This window comes from Rhopalosiphum padi, chromosome 2 (assembly GCF_020882245.1).
Source record: "Rhopalosiphum padi isolate XX-2018 chromosome 2, ASM2088224v1, whole genome shotgun sequence".
NCBI lineage: Eukaryota > Metazoa > Arthropoda > Insecta > Hemiptera > Aphididae > Rhopalosiphum > Rhopalosiphum padi.
In genome coordinates this window covers 67,160,677-67,185,604 of record NC_083598.1, presented here as the reverse complement: position 1 = coordinate 67,185,604, position 24,928 = coordinate 67,160,677, and the positions used below count along the sequence as shown (strand labels likewise).

The 24,928-nt window shown below is 36.1% G+C and overlaps 1 protein-coding gene across 2 annotated transcripts in view; it reads left to right on the top strand.

Annotated features, from left to right (window-relative positions):
• LOC132920127 (GATA-binding factor C) overlaps positions 1–24,928 on the top strand; it is a 57,170-nt gene that overhangs the window by 14,431 nt on the left and 17,811 nt on the right. The window contains exons 3-4 of one of the 2 annotated variants that reach the window (XM_060982233.1): positions 9,577–10,143; positions 17,239–17,384. In XM_060982233.1, coding sequence (XP_060838216.1) covers positions 9,577–10,143; positions 17,239–17,384 — 713 coding nt within the window. Of the gene's footprint in view, positions 1–9,576; positions 10,480–17,238; positions 17,385–24,928 lie in introns of both variants that reach the window. The other variant, XM_060982232.1, reaches the window with a different exon arrangement.

The following is a 24,928-nucleotide window of genomic DNA, read 5'->3' as shown; positions in this document are numbered from 1 at the left end:
ACAAAATATATTTGTACTCGTTTTTTGGACTTCTGTGAAAGAAACAAAAAACGAAAAATGCTTATTAATTAGTAGAATAATATCGCTCGAGTATTTATTGTTATTTATATGACACACGTACTTACATATAAATACATATGCGTGTCGCATCCACTTGATGAAATTGTCCATTTCATGAAAAATTATCCAGTTCATAAAATGGAAACCGTTTTTTTCAACTTGGTGAAATATTTAAAAATTTCACCAAGTGGATATGTTTTCACGAAATGGATACTAACATTTTATAACGTGTAATTTTTTTCATCAAATAGCCTTCCGCTTGGTGAAACAAAATATAATATTATAATTATATAATTATAATATTATACTGCCATTGGTTGTATAATAATACATAAACCATATACCACAATATTGATATTATTATATTATTATTGTCAATAATTCAATATTAGTTATATTATATTATTATTATATTATATAGGTACACCTATGGTTATTTGCGTTCGAACACGTTGTGTACGCGTACCAACGTACCTACTTTAATTACAAGTGTACCTGTGTACCTATATACATATATATATAATATATCTAATGCACGTGTATAGTGTATATTCTATAGTGTGCGTGCGCGTACTTATACTATATCAAGTGTATACATTAAATTGTAAGCGACGAGTGACGACCTTCTTATAATGTGCAGCAGTATCGAGGAGGTCCTTGGGTGTTTGATCATTAGTTCAAAAAAATAAATAAACAACAAAATACCTGTATTTTTATGTTTATTATGATTATCCGAAACGGCGGTGGCGGGGGACTGCTTCCAGTGTTAATTAACGATTTACAGCTACATAATAATAGTATTATATCTATGGGTATATGTGTGTATATACTGTATGTGTATCGCGGCCGATGTGTGTCATAACTGCTAGCACAAATCGGCGCGCGTCGTGTGCAATATTTAAGGAAAGCGCCGGCAAAATTCGCAATGTGTCCTCGAACGCAATACGTACAATAAACACACATGATAATGTTATGTTTAGGTATTATGACTATATATTGTACACGTTATATAAATATTATATATTATAATTCTATATAAATAACGTCACGCGGTGGCAACGGCCGAATAATAAATTGTAAATATCGTCGGCGAAGAAACTCTGAAATAAACAATACCTCGTTAATCCGTATTCTAAATCGGCTGACCCAATTAGTTTCATTTGTGTGTCTACCGAATAATTATCTGTTTTGACTTGCAAAGTAAAGGTATGATTTTGCTTCTTGGCCGAAATTATATCAATCGGATTGGCATTGCACGCGCTAAAACTCGACCGGACCAACGTTTGATAACTACACTTATATGTATATATTATACATTTTTATGTATACATATAGATAGGTACACTACACGTATATTTTGTATGTATATTATGCGATGTAATAAAAACAATGCCGAAGGTGGTAACAACGAACGGCGGCTCGTACGGTTCGTGTGGAATGCGTGGCCCATTGTTGTGATCGTGAGACTGTGGCACCTTTTGGTCGTTATTTGAATTATAAATCAATTTGAACATGGCCGGAAATACCGTCGCCGACGAAAAAATAAACGCCCCGCGCTTCTTTCGGCGGCTACTATTCCACACACACACATATTTAGTATCTTCTATCACTATTACTTATACTTATAATGTACGCTCACAATATTGTATATAATGCATTTAAAAAATATAGCAATTCGGTTTGATATATACGCGTTTAAAATGTATCCTTGTTATTATTTTTTGTTTTCTTCTCGCAAATGCAGAGGTAGAGATACGTAAATGTAATATCATGTTATATATATATATATATAATAAAAATAAGTTAATAATAATATTAATATTGTATGTGCATACACCCAAGCGCGTCGTATATTATATCGTAATATTTCATTTTATTTATTTATTTTTCACAAGAACGGGCGACGTCGAGTCGTTTTTTTCGGCACCTTTGTCCGCGCGATACGTCGTAAATATTGTGCGCACACGTCGTGTTTTTTACAATTTTTCTTTACTCCCGTACCCGTTTATAATATGCATTTATTATTTTCATTATTATTATTAATTTCCACGACGTTTGTCGGCCGCGCAGGCATATATATATATATACAGATACACATAATAATATATATCGCGTGCGGTTCGCGGTTGGCCCGCGCGCCCGTTGTGTGTATCGCGCCAACACGAAGGGCGTAGGCTTTGCATGTACATATATAATATTATATTATTATTTCCATCGGACGGTGGCGGCGGCGGTTTCTTTCCTCTCTCTGTCGCGCGCGTTACTCGACTGACACAACGGACATAGCAATATATAAACGCGTATATACACATAACTATACTACCATATAGGCGCGCGCGCATTAATAATTATTACAAGAGTATAATATACGCGGCGGGAAAATAATAATAATAAAAATAAAAAGAGTAGAATTGAAAATTATGTCACTGCTGTAAGTTGTCGTTGAGTAAAACAGGTATAGCCGCCCGGAGATGCTGTGTGTTCTACCGACGTGTGTGCGTGTGTGCGAGTTGTGTTTCGAGTATAATATACGCAAAATTCATATGAAGGGCGGGTGGGGGGGTACCGTCTTTCGTTTCGGCGTCGTTATAATAGTAGAAGGTAGAACGTGATGGCACGTGCACGTGGTGGCCCGCAAGACCCGATGGAACTGGTAGAATTGTAAATTCGTGTATATTATAAATTATAATATTATACTTATATTTAGCGTTTTTCGCATAAACCTACGATATAATATTCATTATATGTGGACTTAACTGCTATACTGGTCGGATTTATGTTTGGTTTAAACGTGTGTTGTATTTAATTTGACTGATTATAGAATATGATTATATAGATGACGCACAGTTTGAACAGTCTTTTCGAAAAAGTCTATGATTTTATATAACTGGGAATAATTATTATATCATGTTCAATTATTACATATAGGTATAATGAGTGTTAAAATTAAAATCCATTGATTTTCCTGGTTATATTACTTTTAATTTTATTTGGTTGTTCAATAAATCTTAATTCGACAATGTATAATCCTATTTTGCGTATAAAATATATTATCTTAATTTGCAATGTGTAAGCATATGTTATATTGATTTGAATAAAAACTGAGGTTCACTGATTTATATGTAAAGGTAAAATCTGAGTAAATTTCGTGTGCAATAAAAAAATATTATTTTCGTTGCAAACCTTGTGTCGTTAGCATTGTAGGTTCATAATATATATATATATAAGTATACATTATACAAGCAATATTTATGCGGAGGACATTTTCTGTTCGCATCAACGATATATATATATATATAAATATATGCAATTTGTATTTTGATTTTCGAGACACATTATGGCGTATTTTTTTCCTATTGTCTCGTGTTGAAAAAAGCATACCTAATATAATGGACGCTTATAGGTATCTATCTACTTTTTTTCTTCTATTATTGTTGTCAAATATCTTTCAAGGATTTTTCACCCACTCGGTGGTGCGAATAGTAATAATAATATATACAATCGTAATATAATGGTACAATTAACAATTAAAAGAGACATTTGCCTGTAATACTGGAAATTGGTTACCTGTGTATGTATTTGCGAAAATAAAAATTAAATTTTCTCGGCGGATTGCTTATTATTAGTTATTAATTAATATTTCCAATACGGGTATCTCATTGTACATACAATAATACTATGTCTGACGTATCACACGCGTGCATACATAAAATATAATTCGCATTGGACCGTATAGTTATTTTTTTTTAGCTCTGAATTAATTCTATAGCTGAAAAAATGAAACTATACATATATGTATTATTAAAAAAAAAAACTAGTACCTATATTTTATGTACAATAACCACGCCGGACCAATAACACATTATACATAGGTATACCATACAATATATAATATCATGATCGTAAGGGGTATATGACAACCGGTTTATGCGCGTCTAAAAGAGCGCATAGGCGTTTGGAATACAAATTATTATTCTTCAGGAAGTTCGAATCATTCTCCGTTTGACAGCTTCGAATTCCTAAACAAATGTTTTGTGCGTGCATGTGTTTGTGTATGTTCATATATATATATATATTATATGTAAAACCCGCCAAAGTCGTATCGACCGGAAAAAAGGAAATTATACATTTTTTGTTTTTATTGATCTATATATGATGTAAATAATATAAACTCCGAATCGGTTAAACAAAAAAAAAAAAAAAAAAATTATTTCCGCTCTGAGAAAAAGAAAATTCGATTACATTACAAATCGTCGCAGAGGCATACACACGCGCGCGCGTTTCATCACAAACATAATATTATATACTGCTATTATTATCATAAATATTATTATTATCGTTATCATTATTATCATACATCACGCACGGACGAGTCTTATCCTTTACTATAGGCGTATAGCTCGGTATAGGACACAATATCATTGTAGCACCAGCTATATATACACGCGCTGCGTATATGTACTGCAAGAACGCGCGTGGGCGCTGCTGCAGTTGTAGGACCTGCAGACACACGGGGTGTGATATATTACGGGTTCGGGTTTAGTATTATTATTATTATTATTTCTCTCCGCGTGCACCCGAGGCGAGTGTTGGCGTTACAGACACACAGACACTCACTCACACACACACACACACACACATATTTATATATAAATAATATATTATGTTTATGTACGTGTGTGTCTATGTCTGTGTATACATGGCTATATATATATATACATATATATGTGTGTAGACGACGGCGGGCGGTAGCTAATTTGACTAATGGACCGAGGCCCCGAGAGTGACGCGCGCGTGTCAAAACTGTACGCTCCTTTTTTTTTTTTTTTATTATTTTCCCCCTAAAATGTCTCTCTTGCTCATTCTTTCTCTCTCACCTCAGCTCCACCTCCTGCAGGTCTTCGTCGTCCAGCTCAACGGCAGCACCAACAGCACCCGTCCGGTCAGACGGTCTTTGTGCGCCGCGTCCAAAGACTCAATTAGTAAATTGACAGCCAAAATAAGTGTCCGACGCGCGGCCCGCAGTGGCGATCAGGCGAGCTGATACTTTTTCGACACACATGCGTACAACACCTATCTACGTGTTTAAATATATATAAATAGTATATTATTATACGGTATCGTAAGTATATATACACGAGATTGAAAACGGACGTGCGCGCGCGTTTTAATACCGACAGCGTCAGTGTGAATGGTTTTTTTTTTATCAATATTATTTATTGTATATTATATTAATATCATATTATTATATTATTATTTTCGAATATTTTTTCTTTCGATAATAGTATGCATACCGACAGTGTATGGTAGTATATTATTTTTATTATTAGACTTCATATCGCGCGAGTTATAAACGACTTTTTAATATGTGGCGCATGACATCTTCTCGATATATCCTACGCCGCCGGTCCGCGCTTTGAATCGCCAATTTCTCACGTAATGAAGACCAAACGACAGATATATTGTACGCATTATGAGTATATATATTTTATTATTATTATTTTGTTGTTGTACGAGTAGAACCGACGCCGTCACTTCTTCTTCATTATTATACGACGTACGCGTGTACGGTTTTTGATGTGTACACACATGTGTGTGTGCGTGTGTGCAAGACGCGTCATTAGTGACAATTTTCCGACTTCACCTGTCCAACCTCCAAGCACGTAATATATATTTAGTCGTCTCGTATACCTGGATACCTCCAAATTGCAGGCCCGGTGCAGCGATTCACCTGTTTTCTCGTTTGTATATAATGCAGATTAAAATTTATAAACACTAAAGTGCGGAGTATTCCTTGAAATTATTGACCGACACCGGTCGTTGGGTTGTTATTAATTTTTTTTCTTGTCCTTAATAATTAATAAAGAAATTAAATTCTAAAAATGGATTATTTATAATTTGTATTGTTTGCGTACTAAACATGCTTACTATTTTATAATATAGTGCTATCGTATTAAAATGTATTTGTGTTCATTTTTACTAACTATACGTCTATAATACCTAAATGTAACTAACGCCCGCGGATAACCACTACTAATGAATATAACTACCTACTGTAGTACCTACTACCTATATTATGTGCGGCGCATTTCGAAAAATCGTTAACCGTTATAATATAAACGATTGATAATGTCACGAAAATACATTTACCAACCTTGTATACGGTTGTGTAGTCTTTAACTTCGACATGATCATTAGAATCCCGATGAGTATATATAGATATATATAAAAATATACTGTCCACCAGACTTTCTCGATTTTACTATCACTTACGAGTACTTATAGTTACGCATATACATAAATATATATACTATGATAAAAGTCCATTACACAGGAAAAAAATAATAATAATAATAATAAAACGTATTTTTATTGTCATAAAAACATAGCTATCCACGTCGAATAAGAAAAAAATACAACTACGGCGCGCAGAGACGGTTAATTACGAAACAGAGTAATAAAAGTGTATAATATAGAAAATGTTCACGATTCATACATACACATTACACACACACATACACACACACACACATGCATGCACACATACATTACGCACAAGTACACGATTCGAATACTAGTACGCACAGGTGGTTTAGAAAATTCGATAAATTAAAAATATATAACGCGTTATAATATAATATATATAATATTCGCATTACGAATGCGCCAGTTGTTTGAGGCGAGAACTCGTTTTTCAATACATAGTACCTGCTTTGATATAATATAATATTATTATAGTGTACGTTATTGGGAGGTGTCCATAAATAGTTGTTCCGTTGTGTACGTGATCGATCGTCTGAACAAAGCGACACGGGTATTAATTTCTAAACACACATTTTATCGATTTACACGAAATCGCCGTACACGACGAAGTCGTCCTTTTTACTAACACGATATGACGTACGTTTAAAAAATTTAAATCTAATAGTATTTTATGTTGGTGTGATCACACACGCTGCTCGTTTTCGAAGAATAATATTCATATTATTTTATTATAATCTGTCCAACGTCGTTGGTTAATCGACCGAAATAATATTACATTACCAACGCGGCGGTCTTACGTTGAGCGGTCAGAACTCGGAATATTATTATTATTAATCGGATGCTATATATGAAAACTGCGAGAATTTCACACGATCAGTGCGAGTGTCCCCCTCCACATATCCACCTCATTGAAACTATTCTTCGCGTAACACAATATCATAATCATTTTGTCGTTATCAGATATATCATTGGATTATAAAATATACTATAGGTACTAACTATAAACCGAAAAACAAGTTTTATGCAGTACATTTACCTAATTACAAATAGAGTGATTTTATTAATTATCAAATGATCTTGCACCGCGTTCGCTTTGACAAATTTAATAATGCCATTATGCCAGTGAATTAGCCCTGTTTTAAACTCTGTTTAAAAATGTTTTGACTACACGTTTTTACTATACTTATTAGGGTGGTTTTTAACCAAATATAGAACAAAGATTACTTATATTAAATCATAATATATATTTTATCAATATTTTATACAATATCTGTTTTTGAGCTAACAAATCTTTTTAAAATGTGAACCTTTTTTTGTTATACAAAATGTAAAAATTGACTTCTAGGTTCTTTTCTGATATTGGATTACCTGTTTACCTATTTACCAATTTTTAGAACCATGAGTCTATCACAACTTTGCTGTGGATCGTTTATACATACAAACATTACCTTTATTAAAATTGATAATAATACGATAACACGGACAATATGTCATTAGTGAGCTCACAGATCACATCAAAGGATTTTCGCTGTTGTGTTTAAACAACTGTATAAACGTTTCGCGCTCTTCTGAAGGGCGCAATCGTGTTTTGTCCTCTCCCGTGGACTTTTGGCCGTATTTTCACGTGCGCGTTTCGATGGCGTAGATAACACACACGCTGTGGCCCTCTTTACTCTATCTCTTTCTCTCTCAGCCTCTCTTGGCATTTTTCCTTTTCGAAATGTGCATTATGCGCACGCGTGTGAACGAATAACAACTTAGCCCTCTATCTGTGGCCGCCCATCTTCAAAGAGGTCGCATACACTCGTACCGCACGTAATATATAATATTGCGCGCGCGTATATGTCATATCGTCGTTATTATTATTATTATTTTCCATAATTGGATGAGGGCCAGAGGCTGTGATCGACGCACGTTTCTGGCACACCCTGTATAGTATGTGGCACAGGTTTGACCCAAACGATTCCTTTTGGGTCGCATAATAATATATATATATCATTACAACTTGATACTAAATTGTAGTTGTGTAATGATATTTATATATTATTATAATTAGTGTATACTGTATAGTCAACCGCGGCTGAAGACGACGATGACTGAGACGAGTTACCAGTGACGCTCTCAACGTTATCATCATTGTCGTCGTCGTGTACGGGTGTATACGCACTAGCCACTAGTGTAATTTTATGTACCGGCCGTGTGTAATGTCCACCACTTGCTGTAGTGTATTAATGCCTGTGCAGTATAAATAGTATAATATTATATATTATTTTCGTTACGTAAACGATGGTGTGTAGGTACCTACTTAAACGGTGAATGGCGCGCGCGTGTAGCTGTGATTACGCGTGGCTAGGGGCAATGGCATCGCGATAAATCGATTTCAGCGGAAGAAATAAAAAAAATATAGCCAATAACGTAACACACGCGCGGCACTGATGTATTATTGACAGGTACAAGCTACTTTATGTGTACATAAACATATATATATATATATATATATATATATATTATACATACAGTACATGTATATAACGTGACTGGTGCCGTACAGCCGTATGGTTAAAGTTAGATTGGCGAGAGAGACAGACAGACAGTGATCCTGAGGCTGCCTCACCCATATAAACCTAAATGCAGACTACTATATGTATATATAATGTATGTTATGCACTTAATATGCATGCGCCGATTGAGTGTCGCGCTGGAGCCTGCGAAACGCATAAATTGCGATACCCCGCGATTTTGTTATGCATATATACGCATCGGTATTATGTGCGTATATATTATAATACCTATAAGGATTTTTTTTTGCACAACGCCGGTTAAAAATAATGTTTAAGCCCGTTATAAGTATAACAATATTTACCAAAATATGTCTGTGATGCGTATAGGTATATGCTTCGATAAATGGTACGATAGATGGTGATTTTAATTTAATACATATTCTTACCTCTTTACCGCCAATGCAAAAACTGAAGTTGTTATTGTATTATAGGTACGATCGAAATATTAACACATGATTTAACTGAACGTTATTTGTACAATTATGTTTAACTGGCATCGTGCTAATTTCCAAACATTATAACATTATGATAACTCCTCTTCCGCGGGCATAATTCCGCGGCGATTTGATGAACGATAAAATATACGATAAATATATCGTTATATGTTCCCGGTAGAGGAAGATACTGTGATTTTTTTTTTCGACAAAAACAGCGATCTGTATAATATATTTGTCACATTTTATTGTTACAGGATCGTCGAGAAACATGTGTAGGCCATCTCACTTTTCTCATCCGGCTGCCGCCTGGTTGAACGGCGGCAACAACAACAACAATAACAACAATAACAACAACGGCAACAACCAGTTGGACACCAAAATGCAATCGTCGTCGCCCGGGGGCGGTTGGTATTCGTCGTCGCCAACAGTGCAAGACGACTCGCCATCGGCAGTCGCCTCTTCGTCCAAAGACATGCAACATTCCGGCGGAGGTGGTGGCAACAACGGTGGCGGCGGCGTCGGCGGCGGACATCCGATGTTCACGTTCCCGCCGACACCGCCCAAGGACAGCACGCCCGACTCGATGACCACCGCCACGACGACGGCCACGAGCTCGTCCTCGTCGTCGTCGTCTTCGAACAGCGCGGCGGCCGCGGCGGCTGCTGCAGCCACTGCCTACTCCATAGCGTCCATGGGAGTGTTCCTGCACCCGGACAACCATCAGGGATGTGGCGGAGGTGGCGGAGGCGGAGGCGTTGGAGTCCAGGACGTGAAGCCGTCCATGCTGGTGGCCGGTGGCTCGTCGTCCAAACAGCGCGAAGGTACCTCGTCGTCGAGCGGCGCCACGTCGCCCGGCAGCTCGACGTCTGCCTCGTCCTCGTTTAACGCGTACCACCTGAACCACCATCATCACCACCTCGGAGGCGGAGGCGGCGGCGGCGGTCAACACGAACCGGCCGCCGGCACCGCCGCCCCGACGTCCTCGTCGTCCTACACCCATTATCCCTATCACCATCACCATCACCACCATTCGGCTATCGCTCCCGCCGTTTTCTCGCCCGCCAAACACCCCTCGTCCTCATGCCATTCGCCCGGCACCAACGCCATGAAAAACTCCTCGTCCTCGTCTTCCAGAAATAAGTCTAGGACCAGCGCCGGTAAGACCATTTTGCCCCAGACACGTACGCATAATAATAACCGCCTATAACCATCTATACAACACTATATATTATTATAATATATTGTGTGTATAATAGATCGAATAATATAATAATAAAAATGATACATAATTATTAACACTGGATTTTCACATTTTTATTTTTTTATACACTAACAAACTAACCTATAATGTATGTATGTAGATATACACTAAATGAATGCATAATATAACATAACTTATTCCTCTAACACTGTATACATCGCTTCTCTATCGAGTAATATAATTTTATCTACTTACTATCCATACGCTTACATATACAATTATATACATATATATATATATATATATTATTTACGAATACTTATCCACATACATTATAAATATATTAGCCACTCAATACTTATTTAGTCTTACTCCATCACATACATATACTTGTCAACTCATTTACATAAGATCTGGGGATTCTTGTACGATACATTTTTGTATTAAAATGCAAAATAAAAATCAATATTTTGGTACCTACATATTATATCCGTTTACTGTTTTTATAAATTTGATAAATACTGCGAAACGCATAAAAATTTTACTCTCGAGTACAATTCATACATAATTTAAAATACTGCAGTATTGAATATTATACATTATATTGTACACCGCATGTTAAGTATATACATTTAATAAGCTATCTCACCTCAAGTTTGTCTTATATATATTTTATAATAGCCAACCTGATTCTGCGCTAGTGTATTTGCTTTTAAACTCGTGGAATAACAAAATAATAAATACATTTATGGATGCAACGACGTTATGTGTTGCACAGTTTTCGTAAACAAAATAAATATATTATTATATTCCGCGCCGTATTATATAAATTTAATATATAAAATATACTAAATTATATGATAAATCATTTTATATTATATAGGTTCACGGATTCATATTATTATATATCCGCGGTCGAGCGTATTCGCACAAATTATGGCGGTACGTTCGAGATTAATTACACGATTATCGTTTTTTATTGCTTTCCCGTCGACACAAAGTACCTATGCAATTTTCGTTTTATACATATTTCATAAATTCTTTGCGTCCATACGTCTATTCGGTAATGACATTCAAACCTTCATACGCAATTTACACGAAGATCATAAGAATTTGCCTGTACCGTGTCACTGATTTTGTATGTACGAAGCTTGTATCTTCGTATATACGTGTAATAACCACAATTAATTCACGATATAATCCTTACCAACGTTTTTATCATTTAACGAAAATGAAAATATTCTTAGGAATTAGGATAAACTCAATAATTTATAATATGACATACCTACTTTTAATTTTGTTTTATTTTAGCTCGGTTTAATAATCGACGAAATTGAACAATTTTAAATTTTAGCACTTGTCTATGTGTACCTATATAATGTATAATAACATGTAGTATCATTTTAATATATTACTAGTATGATGTTTAATGTATGCTGTTGACTTTATTACTCACCCAGATGACTATTTAATAATTACTTACATATAGTTAATTTAAAAAAATGCAAACAACATTAACAACTACACACTTACATACAAGAAAGATACACAATATAAAATCCGAAGATTTCTGGTCGCGTCGGCTCCTATTAAAATCTCTAAATTAGTTAATCGTGCATTTAAGTATATTATGATATATAAACCTGCTATACGTATATTCCTACGTGGGTATATTATATATAGTATAATATTATTATACGATATGTTTTCATCTCACATGTCTCGCAATCGAACAACTTTTGAACGTATAATTCTGTTATAATAATAATATAACGACGTGTGCGCGTAGTCTCGCGTAATGTCATCAACCCGTCTCGATAGATTTGTCAAGGTTGCTTGCAACAGCAGCAACAGCAACGTAGGTACCCGTACCCAGCCTATCATCGTCGTTATATTATAATATCACATATTATTATTATATTTACGGAGGAGGTCGTTATGAACGATAAACGCGTTTTTTGGAAACTATCATGTTCCAGCTATTTTGTTTTTAGTAGATCCAGACCCAATGATTAATGCGCCACATAGCGAGATTTATAACCACTACGGCAGTATTATTAAATAATTAAGTTTTATTTAATATATTTTTAAAAATGATTTCGTTTTCTGCTTAAATATATTAAGTACATATTATTGAATCGATTAGGTATTTATTAAAATATACTTTCCTTAGTCGTATATCTAGGTACGTTAACGTTTAGACAATTTGTTTATAAATTAGTCTCATATAATATAATATTTATTCTAAATATCAATACCAACCGTCATCATCACGTATGTTAAGGAATATGTACGAGAGAATATTATGTATTATATATGCTTAAAATAAGTACCTACTATTATATACATAATTTATGTCCGCATGCTGACCAAAGTTTTTTTATTCTTCATTTCAACTTACGTTATTATAGTTACTTCCACGCGACACCGGAGTGGCCGCCATATTGGCTGCGCGGGCCGCACGTTAATGGTACCTACTTATATATATATACCGACTGAAGCATAACGATTTGCCGACATTACACACACACACAGACAAACGACGTAAATAACATAATTTTACAGCTCTCGTGATTAGTGATACAAAATAATACTAGCATATTCTTTTTCCTTCTACGATGACAACACCCCCGTTGACTTAAAAATATTATTATCATTATTATTATTATTATTATTTACTTCCGCTTTGAAACCTGTGTATATATTATTATATATATATATATAGGCACTTTCTTCTTCATTCACCGCTGCAGTAGGTATATATTATATACAAATTAACAACATATATACTAACATGGCGTTTGGTTGAGGGGTGTTTCGCTTGCTAAAATTGAATTAAATAATATACCTATACTTATTATTATAAATATTCTTTACGCGGGCATCAGTAGCGCCATTTAAATTCTAAACGAGGCCAATAATCTTGTATATTTTTCTATACGTGCGTTTATTAACATATTATAATTGTTTACTTTTACTCTTCTCTAAATTATATTCCGTTGCAATGACGAAGCTTACACTTGGTTAATTAGTCAATTTTTGAGCATGAAAAAATGCAACGTTTATAAATTATAATAAATTATGAACGGCTCTTTATATTTTATCGCAGGCCAATTATCGTTTAAATTGCTCTTATTTCAAATGGCGCTCCTGATCCCTGCAGCTCATATTATGGTTAAATAAAAACCGCAAATCAAAATGCTTTTAGTAATATTCTATATTTTAGTATATTTAGGTAATATGTATGTAATTGGGTTAAGTTCGCGCGCGCAAGCATAAAGAAAAAAATACTACAAAAACGACCTCGAATCGAGTTTTGGTTGAAATGAGTCCTTGGCCCGGAGTTGGGTGTACGTGGCGCGTATATATAATAATATAGTATAGTTTAAGTACATACGTAACGCGCAAGCGCGCTTCAATCCGTTTCCTGCGGAGAAGAGACCGTAACAACGTTGATGCACGCTGCGATCGTATTAATAATAAATCTTCGTCATTAAATCGATTTTCAGCGCACAGATATATATCCGTCGTTGCAGATCGTGTGCGATATCATACACCCCGGCGCAGTTGACGAAACGAAAATGGAACGCACTTTGCATGTGGTTTAACCGCACGTGCTGCAACGTATTTAGTGACACACGTTTTCATGAGACGAGATTGCATTTTTTTATTTTCATGAATATCTTATCGTTGTATCTATGCTAGGGCGAATTTCGCTGTTTCAAATTTTATCGCGTCCTTCCACTCTCACACGACTTTTTCCTAGAAAAAAAATTATAAGCGTTCCCTCGATAGTCTATATAATAATATATATCATAATATGTGTATATACTCTCTTCCTACTGGGTTTAGGAGCGAACGACGTCATTTTACGACCAACTGCGTTTTACGATCCTCCGGATTATACGTTTTCCTTTTTTACAGTTGGACTTACTTTTTATCGTCCCTTAAACCCAGTCGAGTTGTTAAAAACAAAAACTGGGTCAGTCGTCATTTTTCTCGAATTATTCTACTAATTTCATACACACATAATTTATATCATTATATTTATATGATTGAATGGCATGAGGGGTGCGATAACGGTTTTTTCTTTTCGTTTGGACGGTTGATCCTTAAATACATTCTAACTATATATATATATATATAATATGAGTACGCGTGTACACAGTCGGATCGGTTAAAAACTCAATTTTCCAAATGACCAGTTGCCCGTAAATACACTTATTATATATATATATATTATATATATTATATACAGAGAGAGAAAAAAATATCAATTCTAAAAGAGGGTATTCGGAGTTGGGTATAAAATATCTTTTAAGAAGATTGGAAATAAAATCTTTTCTATGTGTATATATACTATACACACAACAATGAACCTCCTCGCGTATACACAAACCATACACTCAGTTGACAGCTAATAATATAACGACGACGACCCTCGCGAAAAATAAAATAAAATAAGTCTCTCGAGTGAAAAGTAAACATATACCTACAATATTATACACGTACACTCGCGCACTGCAGTAGGTGTACCCATATATTTATGTGGGTATTACGGGCGCACAATATAATTTTCGTGCCGGCAGCAGCTCGTATATACATGTGTGTGTATGTGTGTGTGTGCGCGCGCGCGCGCGCGTATTCCAATGGGCATTCCGGGTAATGATACGCTATACAGTCTAATTAGTGGTGAAATTTACATACCAACGGTCGTTTCTAGTGCCCACGCATCACGAACTGTACACATCGCGGTTGTTGTCGTTGTTGTACCTATTATTTATTTTATTATTATCATTTTTTTTCTTTCTTTTTTTCGTTATTAGACGTTATTACATTGTTGTACCTATACATATATATACATATAAATACATTTATAGGAGAAGGTAATATAATATAGCCATATACCTATATGTATACCCGCTCCGTTGTCGTTGTATATACATATATGTGCGTGCACATATATTTTGTTAGTAGTGTTTTGGTAGTCGCAATAATAATAGTATACCTACCTACCGTGTACGTGTAGGTGGGTATATATATAGTTGCAAAAGTTCGAAATGAGACTGCGGAGAGATCCACACACACACATGGGTACATATTATAATATATAGGTAACTGCAGCGTTGTTTCTCTGGGACGAATAGGTTAGAAAAAATAACAAAATAAGAATATACTCGTATGTGCTCTCTCGTGGGTAATTACCCACAATACGTGTGTACATTATAGGTGTATATAAGTATCTATCTATATAGCGAGAAGTTCGTGATGCCGGGAAGAGATAATGGCCGGGTGCCGGGTTATATTGTGGCTATTAATTTGGAAAGGAGCTGCTGCTGCTGCTGCTGCTGCTGGTGGTGCAGTGGTGTGCACCTATATGTAATGTGGAAACAGCCTACTTATAACGTGAAATTGAATACGATAAATATACATACGCGCGATTGTGTGTGGGTATTATAACGTACGTATAATGTAGAAAAGGGATTTTTCGTCATCGTCCATCGGCCAAAACACAACCACACCGGTGCAGTGTATACTTATCTATATTATATACGCATGATAATATAATATATAAGTACCTGCGGTAATATATGCGCTCGAGACGAGGTCGTCGTTGGTTGAATGCCTGTATTTTATTATTATTTTTCGAATATTTTTTTTTCCTTTTCTTTTTTGGCTTTCACACTGCGAAACGCTTACATGCGTCTTACCTATAATACCTATACCGACGCAACGTGTGATTAAACGGTTTTTTTCCTCGTTCGGATAATAGTAGCGCACCGCCACACCTTTGGCGCGTGTACCTAATGTAATTATAAAATTTTTTTTAAATATAAAAATAAAGATTTCTTATTTTATTTTTACTTTCGGTCCCACGCCGTGTGCGTGATCCTTTTCATCGATCACTCACTCTCTTCGCAATACATTAATAATAATATTATGCAGCTACCCTATAATATAGGTATATTACTGCAATTATAACATAACCATGCGTGTAATAATATTATACTTATATAGACCCGCGATTGCTTGCATGATGTGCTGATGTAATAATAGAATATATTTGGAAGATATGGCATGTTTACAAAAAGTTTAATTTTTAGTATACAATTGTTAAATCCTCCAAATACATTCTGTATAATATGCATAATAAAATATGATGATACAGGGCGTAGTCAATGGTGGTACAAGAACGATAAACATGGTATAATCGTTAGTTGATAACACGACTGAAGAATGTAAAACAAAATCTACGATATTTTTTGAATCGAGCAACGTCTAAGCATCAGAGAATAAATTATTACCGACTAATATTATAACTTTACCTATACTTCGATATACCATGTAATTGTTAGTAATATTGTATATTACGCCGCTCCACGACCACCAGATAGGGGGAGGTCTCTCGGTCATTTTCAAAATGATTAAAAAAAAACAAAATAACTATAAGCCCCGTTCGTCCGGTCCAGAGACCTCGCCTTTGCCGGGTGCGCAATGTATATATAATATTTTATTATCATATTATAAATGACATCATAATATAACAAATAGGTGCCTATACTATAATATAGATTGATGGTGTAATGTATATTAACATATTTGGGACGTTTGGCTATATAATATAACGCACTGATATAATATATATTATGTATTGTATGTATATACACGAGTTTTCGTATTTATACGCGTGTACGCGTTGTGTGTTTGTTTGCAGAAGGACGAGAGTGCGTGAACTGCGGAGCCACGTCGACTCCATTGTGGAGGAGAGACGGCACCGGACACTACCTGTGTAATGCGTGTGGCCTCTACTATAAAATGAACGGGCAAAACCGGCCGCTGATTAAGCCCAAGAGACGTCTGGTGAGTAATATCGCCACCATTGTTCGCTTTTGGCGCTCGTTATATATTATATTATATATACCCGAGCTGAGCTCGCGTGTATATCATCATGTGCGCGCGCGTGCGTGCGATTGTGTGTGTGTGTTTGTAATGTGTATGCACAATGAAATTATTGTTCTGCCGTGTGCATATGTTTAATATAAATATAAAATAAAATAAAATAATATAATATATTTGCCCCGACCCCGAGAAATGGCGTTGGAATTTAGACGCGAATGGTTAAAAAAAACCGAATGCGACATCGACGACGTCACACGAATATCATCGATCCGGTACAATATTATGTGTTTTTATTGAATTATCATTATGGTGCTACCCGGTCTAGGGTTAGTAACTATATACCTGTGTATTATTATTAATATAATCAACGACATTTTACGAGAATTCGCCCGCCGCCGACCCACGTGTGCCTCTAACGAAGGTCGTCTTATTTTTCGTCTTTTTTTCTCCACTTTAATATATACTTAATATTATACTCTCTACTTAATAACAATAATAGTATGATATATGTTTATGCGTTTGTATAACTGACTGACTTACGTCTGTTTTTCCGTCCGCAAAAAATGTAAATTTGTTCTCTTCTAACAATATTTTATGTTCCACGTGCCGGACGACAAAAACAAGGTCCTAATTTGTAATATATCTCCCACTATCCCCCCGAGCGACACACGCACACACGCGCGCAATATGTTATTTCCTATTATATAATATTATTCTATATACATATAAATGATGTAGAATTTATGAATAAATTGTCCGCGCGCGAGTTTCAAATAAACCGTCTGTTAAGTATAATTTAAAATATATAATGTATTATGTGCTGTATTATGGCATGGTAAAATACGAGTAACGACCTTATATTCGTGCGTATCTAAAAAAAAAAAACGGGGAAAATGTTACGAAAAAAATTCATCCCTCCACCACCTACATAAGGTATAAAATATAAATATTAGATCGTACTTTTGTAGAATGATTATGCAGATGGTGTAGAAAATATTAATATTACGTCTTGCAATGGGTTGCGTTTGATTCAATATTTGTAAATTTTTAATTTATTCCGTGCATAGAATTATTATGTTTAATATGTAGGTTTACTTGCGCCTTACCTATATTATTATTGGGTGAAACGCAACTGTCAGTGTCGGAGGCGGTGGCAGAGGCGAAGGCGGTATGTGGTGTGTATCGACCAAACTACGTTTTCATATATAATGTTATATTATTTTTTACACAGCTCGCGAATATGCGATCGCAAGGAGGGTGGACACACACACAAATACGTAATTACAAAACCGCGGAAATTAAAAAAGCAAACGTAATCATCGTTGCTACTATTCAGTATATATAAATCAATGATTTCAACCGTCACCACCGCTACTGCCGCACAGGGACCGCCTATATATTCGTATATAATATATATTGATTTTTCCGTCTACACTCTGCTGTATATACATCTATTCTATAGTATACGTTTTACGCGATTACATAATATAATATATATATTTGTATATGTTTGCGTGTGTATTATATCGTCCCCCTGCATATATAACACTATGTTTCCTATGTATTTTACACGGTCGTCGCGCGCTGGTGGGAAAGCTGCACGAAAAACGAAGGGCGACAGCTGCTGGGCCCGCGGGGAGTAGCCATGTTCGAAATTCGTCCCCTTTGCTCGAAACCCCGTTTACTTTTTCATTTTTATTTTTCTTCGTTTGTTTTTGTCCCCGGCAATAACCGGTTACCACGCTCGGTTACCCCTCGCGACCATCATTTGACGCGTATCATTATATTATATTCGTCAACACCGGCCAATCATTGGACGAGTCGTATCGCGTAGCGTGTTGTATCTTGTATGTATAATATATATGTTATAATATATGCGTGTGGGAATTTCTTTGAACGAAAAAACAATTTTAACATCGGATGTTCATCAAAACTCGCGTGACATATTTTAAAAGTTTGCGTGTTACTGTAATTATTGTACTTTACGCTTGATTTTAACACTTATACAATAGTATAAATAAGTAACTACGAAGTTTATTTTTCTCTTCCGTATCCGAAAATATCGCCCACTGCTGTACAGAAAAAATTTCTCTCACACATTTTATGCATTATAAACATCTTTCAAACATAACCTATTTTATAATAATACAAAATACACATTGTAGCGGAGTCGACTGAATCGAACGCGTTATTATTTGTTGTTATTATTATTATTATCGTACGATCGCCAGTCGCAGCACGAGGTATATATGCCTAACATAATATATTATATTTATATCATCGTATAATAATAGTCGTACAAATTTGTCTCGCCGTGTCACATTCGGTCGGCCTTTTTTCACTATTGCACGCACACGCATAATATTATATGTATAGTTATAATAACATATTATATTATATACAATTTTTTATTCATTTTGTTATGTTCCATACGCGTAATAATATATGATATTATAATATGCCGCGATATCGGTTAAACCGACGGCGGCGGCGACGGCCGGGACCGACCTACTATATACCGCCTCCTCTTCCCCTGGCCGCCGCCGTCGACCGAATTTACATATAATGGGAGCACCGCTGCGCTATACACACACACAGGACTTATAGAGGACGCGTACATAATATACACTATATTGTGTGTGTGTGTGTGTGTGTGTGTGTGTGTGTGTGTGTGTGTTTATATACATAACGGTCGGACGACGCGCTTACATCGTGTTCGGAGCTGAGCAGTGTATAATATATATCGCGTGCCAGCAAAGCGCGTTCAGTGCATAACACTTTCGGGTGCGTATACCTATATATAATATAACGTAGTGTTATATTATACATGGAATAAAGTATCCGAAAATATGAATTATTACCGTCGGCGTAACTGCCGCGCCTCCTTGTTCTTATTTCATTTTCGCACTTGTGTCCGACGGGCGACGGTGCAATATAATATTATATAATACGTTATAATCGTTGCCGTTTGGCATAATGGTCTTTTTTTACCACCCCTCGCCCACCAAGCACGTGTGTTACTGCAATGAATGTGTTAAAAATTTCAACCGCAACTTGCCCAAATAACGATCTGTTTCAACATCTATAGATTTAAAACGCTCAAAACTGATTATTACAAGTCGCGCGTTAAGTCGTATTATACAATGAAATTATAATAATCTAAACGGAATTTTTGTGTTTAATAACATCGTTGTAGCATTCGTCCAGTTTATGACTGATTGGCTCCGAATTTTACGTCTAAGAGGAGGCCCCAAAGTATTCATTTTAAAACTCCCCACGGCTTATCTGTGCACATCAACATTGAAAATCCTGTAGATGTATTACATACTATAAAGTTTATACGATAGGTATACCACAACAAATTTAATAACTCGTATATGCAATAATTATACAAGATGATCTACTAGAACTTTTAAATTAACTAAAAAACCAAACCAACTTCTATATTTCAAATGGTCTAATACTGATCAATTTTAAACTTTAGTTATGAATAGATTCATTATTAAACAACCAAATTATAGAAACTATGCTTACTAAATCATCCTATTTATTAAAATATATTAATATTATAATTTTATGATGAGGCTATTACCCACCGGATATATAATCATATACTGTACACGTTTAAAAATACATACATCACGGTACACTACCCACCGCACAGGATCAAACCAATCGAGTGTTATCTAGCTTTTTCAACAGTGGACACACACATTAACAGTGTGCTTTATATACTGTAGCCTGTAGCCACTAATGCTGCGCACATCACACAAACCACGTGATACGATTTCGTTACACCAAAAAATTATATATGTATAAATTTTATACTGAAGAAAAAAGTATTAGCTAGTCGGGCAAGAAGGGGAGATAATCCGATTTCACCCGAATCAGTGGTCCAAACAATTCAATTTCTACATACGTTGGCCGTTTTATTTGTAGCGCAAATAAACTGCATGCGCCGTCGCCGATTACGACACTACAACTAGTCCGCGTCCGTCGACGACGATAATAGGCATTTAATTACACGCCATGATGTATATTAATATATTATATTTGTTCCGATTGCTGAGCAATGAAATCTTCTTTGCGATTTTCACCATCTTTCAAATAGAATAAAGTATTCTTTATATTCCGACTAGCCATTTGGACACAACGTATCAGACAGTTTTCGTCCGGCACGTTCCGGTGCAGCGTTTCGCGCGCAGTCCGTCCGTTCTGCCCGGCGCGTACTATTGTCTGCTTTTACTTTTCGACGTTCGCGGCATAATTTAAACAACAAAAATAACAATTATAATACATCGCTAGGACTGCAACGTACAATATTTTATGATACGCTATTGAGCATCGAAAAATGGAGAGAAATCACACCTATATAATATGTATAACATACATATTATAAGGCCTTGGGCGAAGGTTTGATTTACGAATAATTACTACTTTCGGCTCTGCAACGCATCTTGCACATAGTATATGACACTTGTTTTAATCTCCCTCAAAGAAATTGAATATACCACCCATGTTGCGTATAATACGTACAATTATTACCAATATGTGTATCATTCAAGTATAGTATTTAGCTAATAAAAAAAGTTAAAATTAAATTTAAAAAATACTTTTATAAACTTTTAAACTTAAATCGTTAGTTAATATTCTAATTGGCCTAAATAAAAAATATATATAATAATAATTATTATTATGATAATTAAAATTATAAACTAAAGTTGTTAAAATAAACGTTGTAATAACTTAACTTTATCAGTTAATATTTAAAAAATAGTACATTGAATTAGAACTAAGTTTATTCATATTTATTATATTAGCACATTGTTGTGTACAATTAATTTAACCAAAAATAAGCAAACAAACATTTTTTCATATAAATTTATGGTGACAACTATAAATTATTAAAGACATTTGTGTATATTGTTTAAACAATTTTAATTGTAAGCAATTACTTTAACATGTCTGAATGTGTGGTATAAATATATATAATTAATGATTAAATTAATTTTATTTTTATGGGTTAAGCTAAATTTGTTACCTTATTAACTTTATAAAGTTAAGACTCTCTAGAGTGAAATATTATATTGCTCGTTAACTATTAACTTAACGTACTCTCTAACACCGTTGATTTAACTAAATTTTATATCAAGTCAAATTGTTTCATTAACTTGCTTCACTTTGATTATATTAGTCGTCATGTGGCCATATAATATATGTACCTACCTATGAATAGTTGAAATGCGCATACCTATTATATAGTTTAAATATATTGAGGTGTATCGGTCTCACAACTCACGATTTTTTTTTATATATTCATTTAGTACGGGCTATAGATACACACACCTAATATACTTATACTTAAACCTATTGTATATGTACTCGCACACGCGATGATATTATGTAGATTACGTCGTATACCCATCTCGCGGCGAATCGTCGTGCGCGGCAGTATATAAAATATATATAATATGTAGACCCGGGAGTTAATTAGGGCAAAGCCCCCGTGCGCGAGCGTAAATATAATAATATATATAATGCTAAAACGCGCCCGGTGCAGGCGGCACGTCAATCCTTACATGGCGAACAGTGGCGGCCGTACCGCCCGCAACCGGCTGTCGGTCAAACCGCCGCCGCTTTCGTATATTACCGCGGTCGTGTATGTATATAAATAATATACCTACCCAAGACCGAGTGGTGTGCAGCGCGCATAGTGCAAAGAGTATGCAAATGTCGTTGTCGGTCGTATTATTATTTAAAGAAACACAAAAGTAATGATGGAGAAAAAAAAGCACGCGAGTCAGTCGGCGGCGTGATTGTGAAATACACGCCGTATCGTTGTCGTCGTCGGGGAGACCTCCCGATTGACCGGGCCCGGTTGATCCGACGACAACAGAATGACAGAGGACGCGCGACGACGACGATAACGGTCGTTGACAACCCCGCTGCCGTGGTCTTCTAATTGAACTCTGCCGCCGCCGCCGCCGCCTCGCAAACGTTCGTTTTTTACATACATTATTTTATTATATTAACATTATATATAATGTTATTAGGTATTGTTTTCTATTCGTCAATCGTGTTTCGTTCGTGTAAAAAATAGTTATCACAAACTATACGCGCACCTTCTGTCAAAAAAAATGTAATGTTCTTGTGCTGAGCTTTTGTGTTGCCTTTATCGTCGAAGCTATAATGTAATATGTGCATATAAGTTTACAATCCTCGTATACGAAATGTTACGTTTTTCGATTGTCACAACAAATCCGTTGCCAAGGGATACGCTTCGTGTATAGAACAGTTCGTCGTACGGTCAAACCGTGTTGTATACAACATCATAATGGTGAAAATAAAAACCCATAGTATCCATTTTTAATACGCATAGGAGGTATATATTATTTTTTAATAACGTACCTATACGCGTGCTGCAATGTATCATCGTCATTCGTCAGTCGCGAGTCGGTCGACCGTTGGAAATTCGATTGTTTTTTTTTTTTTTTTACGTCATCCGATTTCCGAATAGGTGTGGGGGTCGACTTTGCCATACCCGCCCTCCGCAAACACTACCGGCCCTGGGACCCCCCCCGTTGCGCCATTTTCACCGGGCCGGTATTGAAAAAAAAACCGTACAATATAAAATATAATATCATACACCTGAATGGGAAAAATAAAAAACGCACACGGAAATAATGGGAATTAAAAAAAAAATAGCCCATGTATGTAGAGGACATTATTATTATTATTATTATTATATAACCGTGGTGGCGGGGTATATCAACCCTCTGTCATCCCCCTTCCGCTCCGGACGACGAACGACCCGGAGAGGGGCCGTCCGATAAGAATCGCGCGCGCGACGCCCCACACGCCGCGGTGAATAAGGGATGAAACGAGGGGGTCGGTAAAAATGTATTTCGCCCCACCCGCCGTCGACAACGACTATTGTGCGTGCGTGCGAAAAAGGGGGACGCCAAGCGCGGCGTCCGATAGTATCGACTGCGCAATTGCCGGCCGCGACGACATCGGCGGCGTTGGCGTCGGTCTCTGTCACGCCGGTTCACCGCTGCAGCAGGACGCGCGCGCGCGTACGATTCCGCTCACCCGGTCCCAGCTCACCACCCCGTCGACGAGTCATCTGCGCCGCGCCGAGCGGGCGAGCCAACGACGCGCGCGCCATGATAAACGATCTCTCTCTCCTCCGCTCTCCTGTATACACTCGACTCTGCAGCTACCCGCCGCCTGCGTTTATTTATATATTATATACGCCACCCGCACCCCCGTCGCACCGTATATATATATATATATACACCGATGACAAAGCTCCCTTGTTTCGTTATCTTCTCTAAACGTTACGAATCCCTCGTGATTTATTATCGCAGAAACTAGCCCACGCTCTCTCTCTCTCTCTCTCGTACCACCAACCCCGCCACAGCGTGTTCGGTTTTTCCTACCACCGCCGTCGGAAAAACCACTCGCTCAGAGAAAAATCCTTCCGAGCACCGCCACCAGCCAAC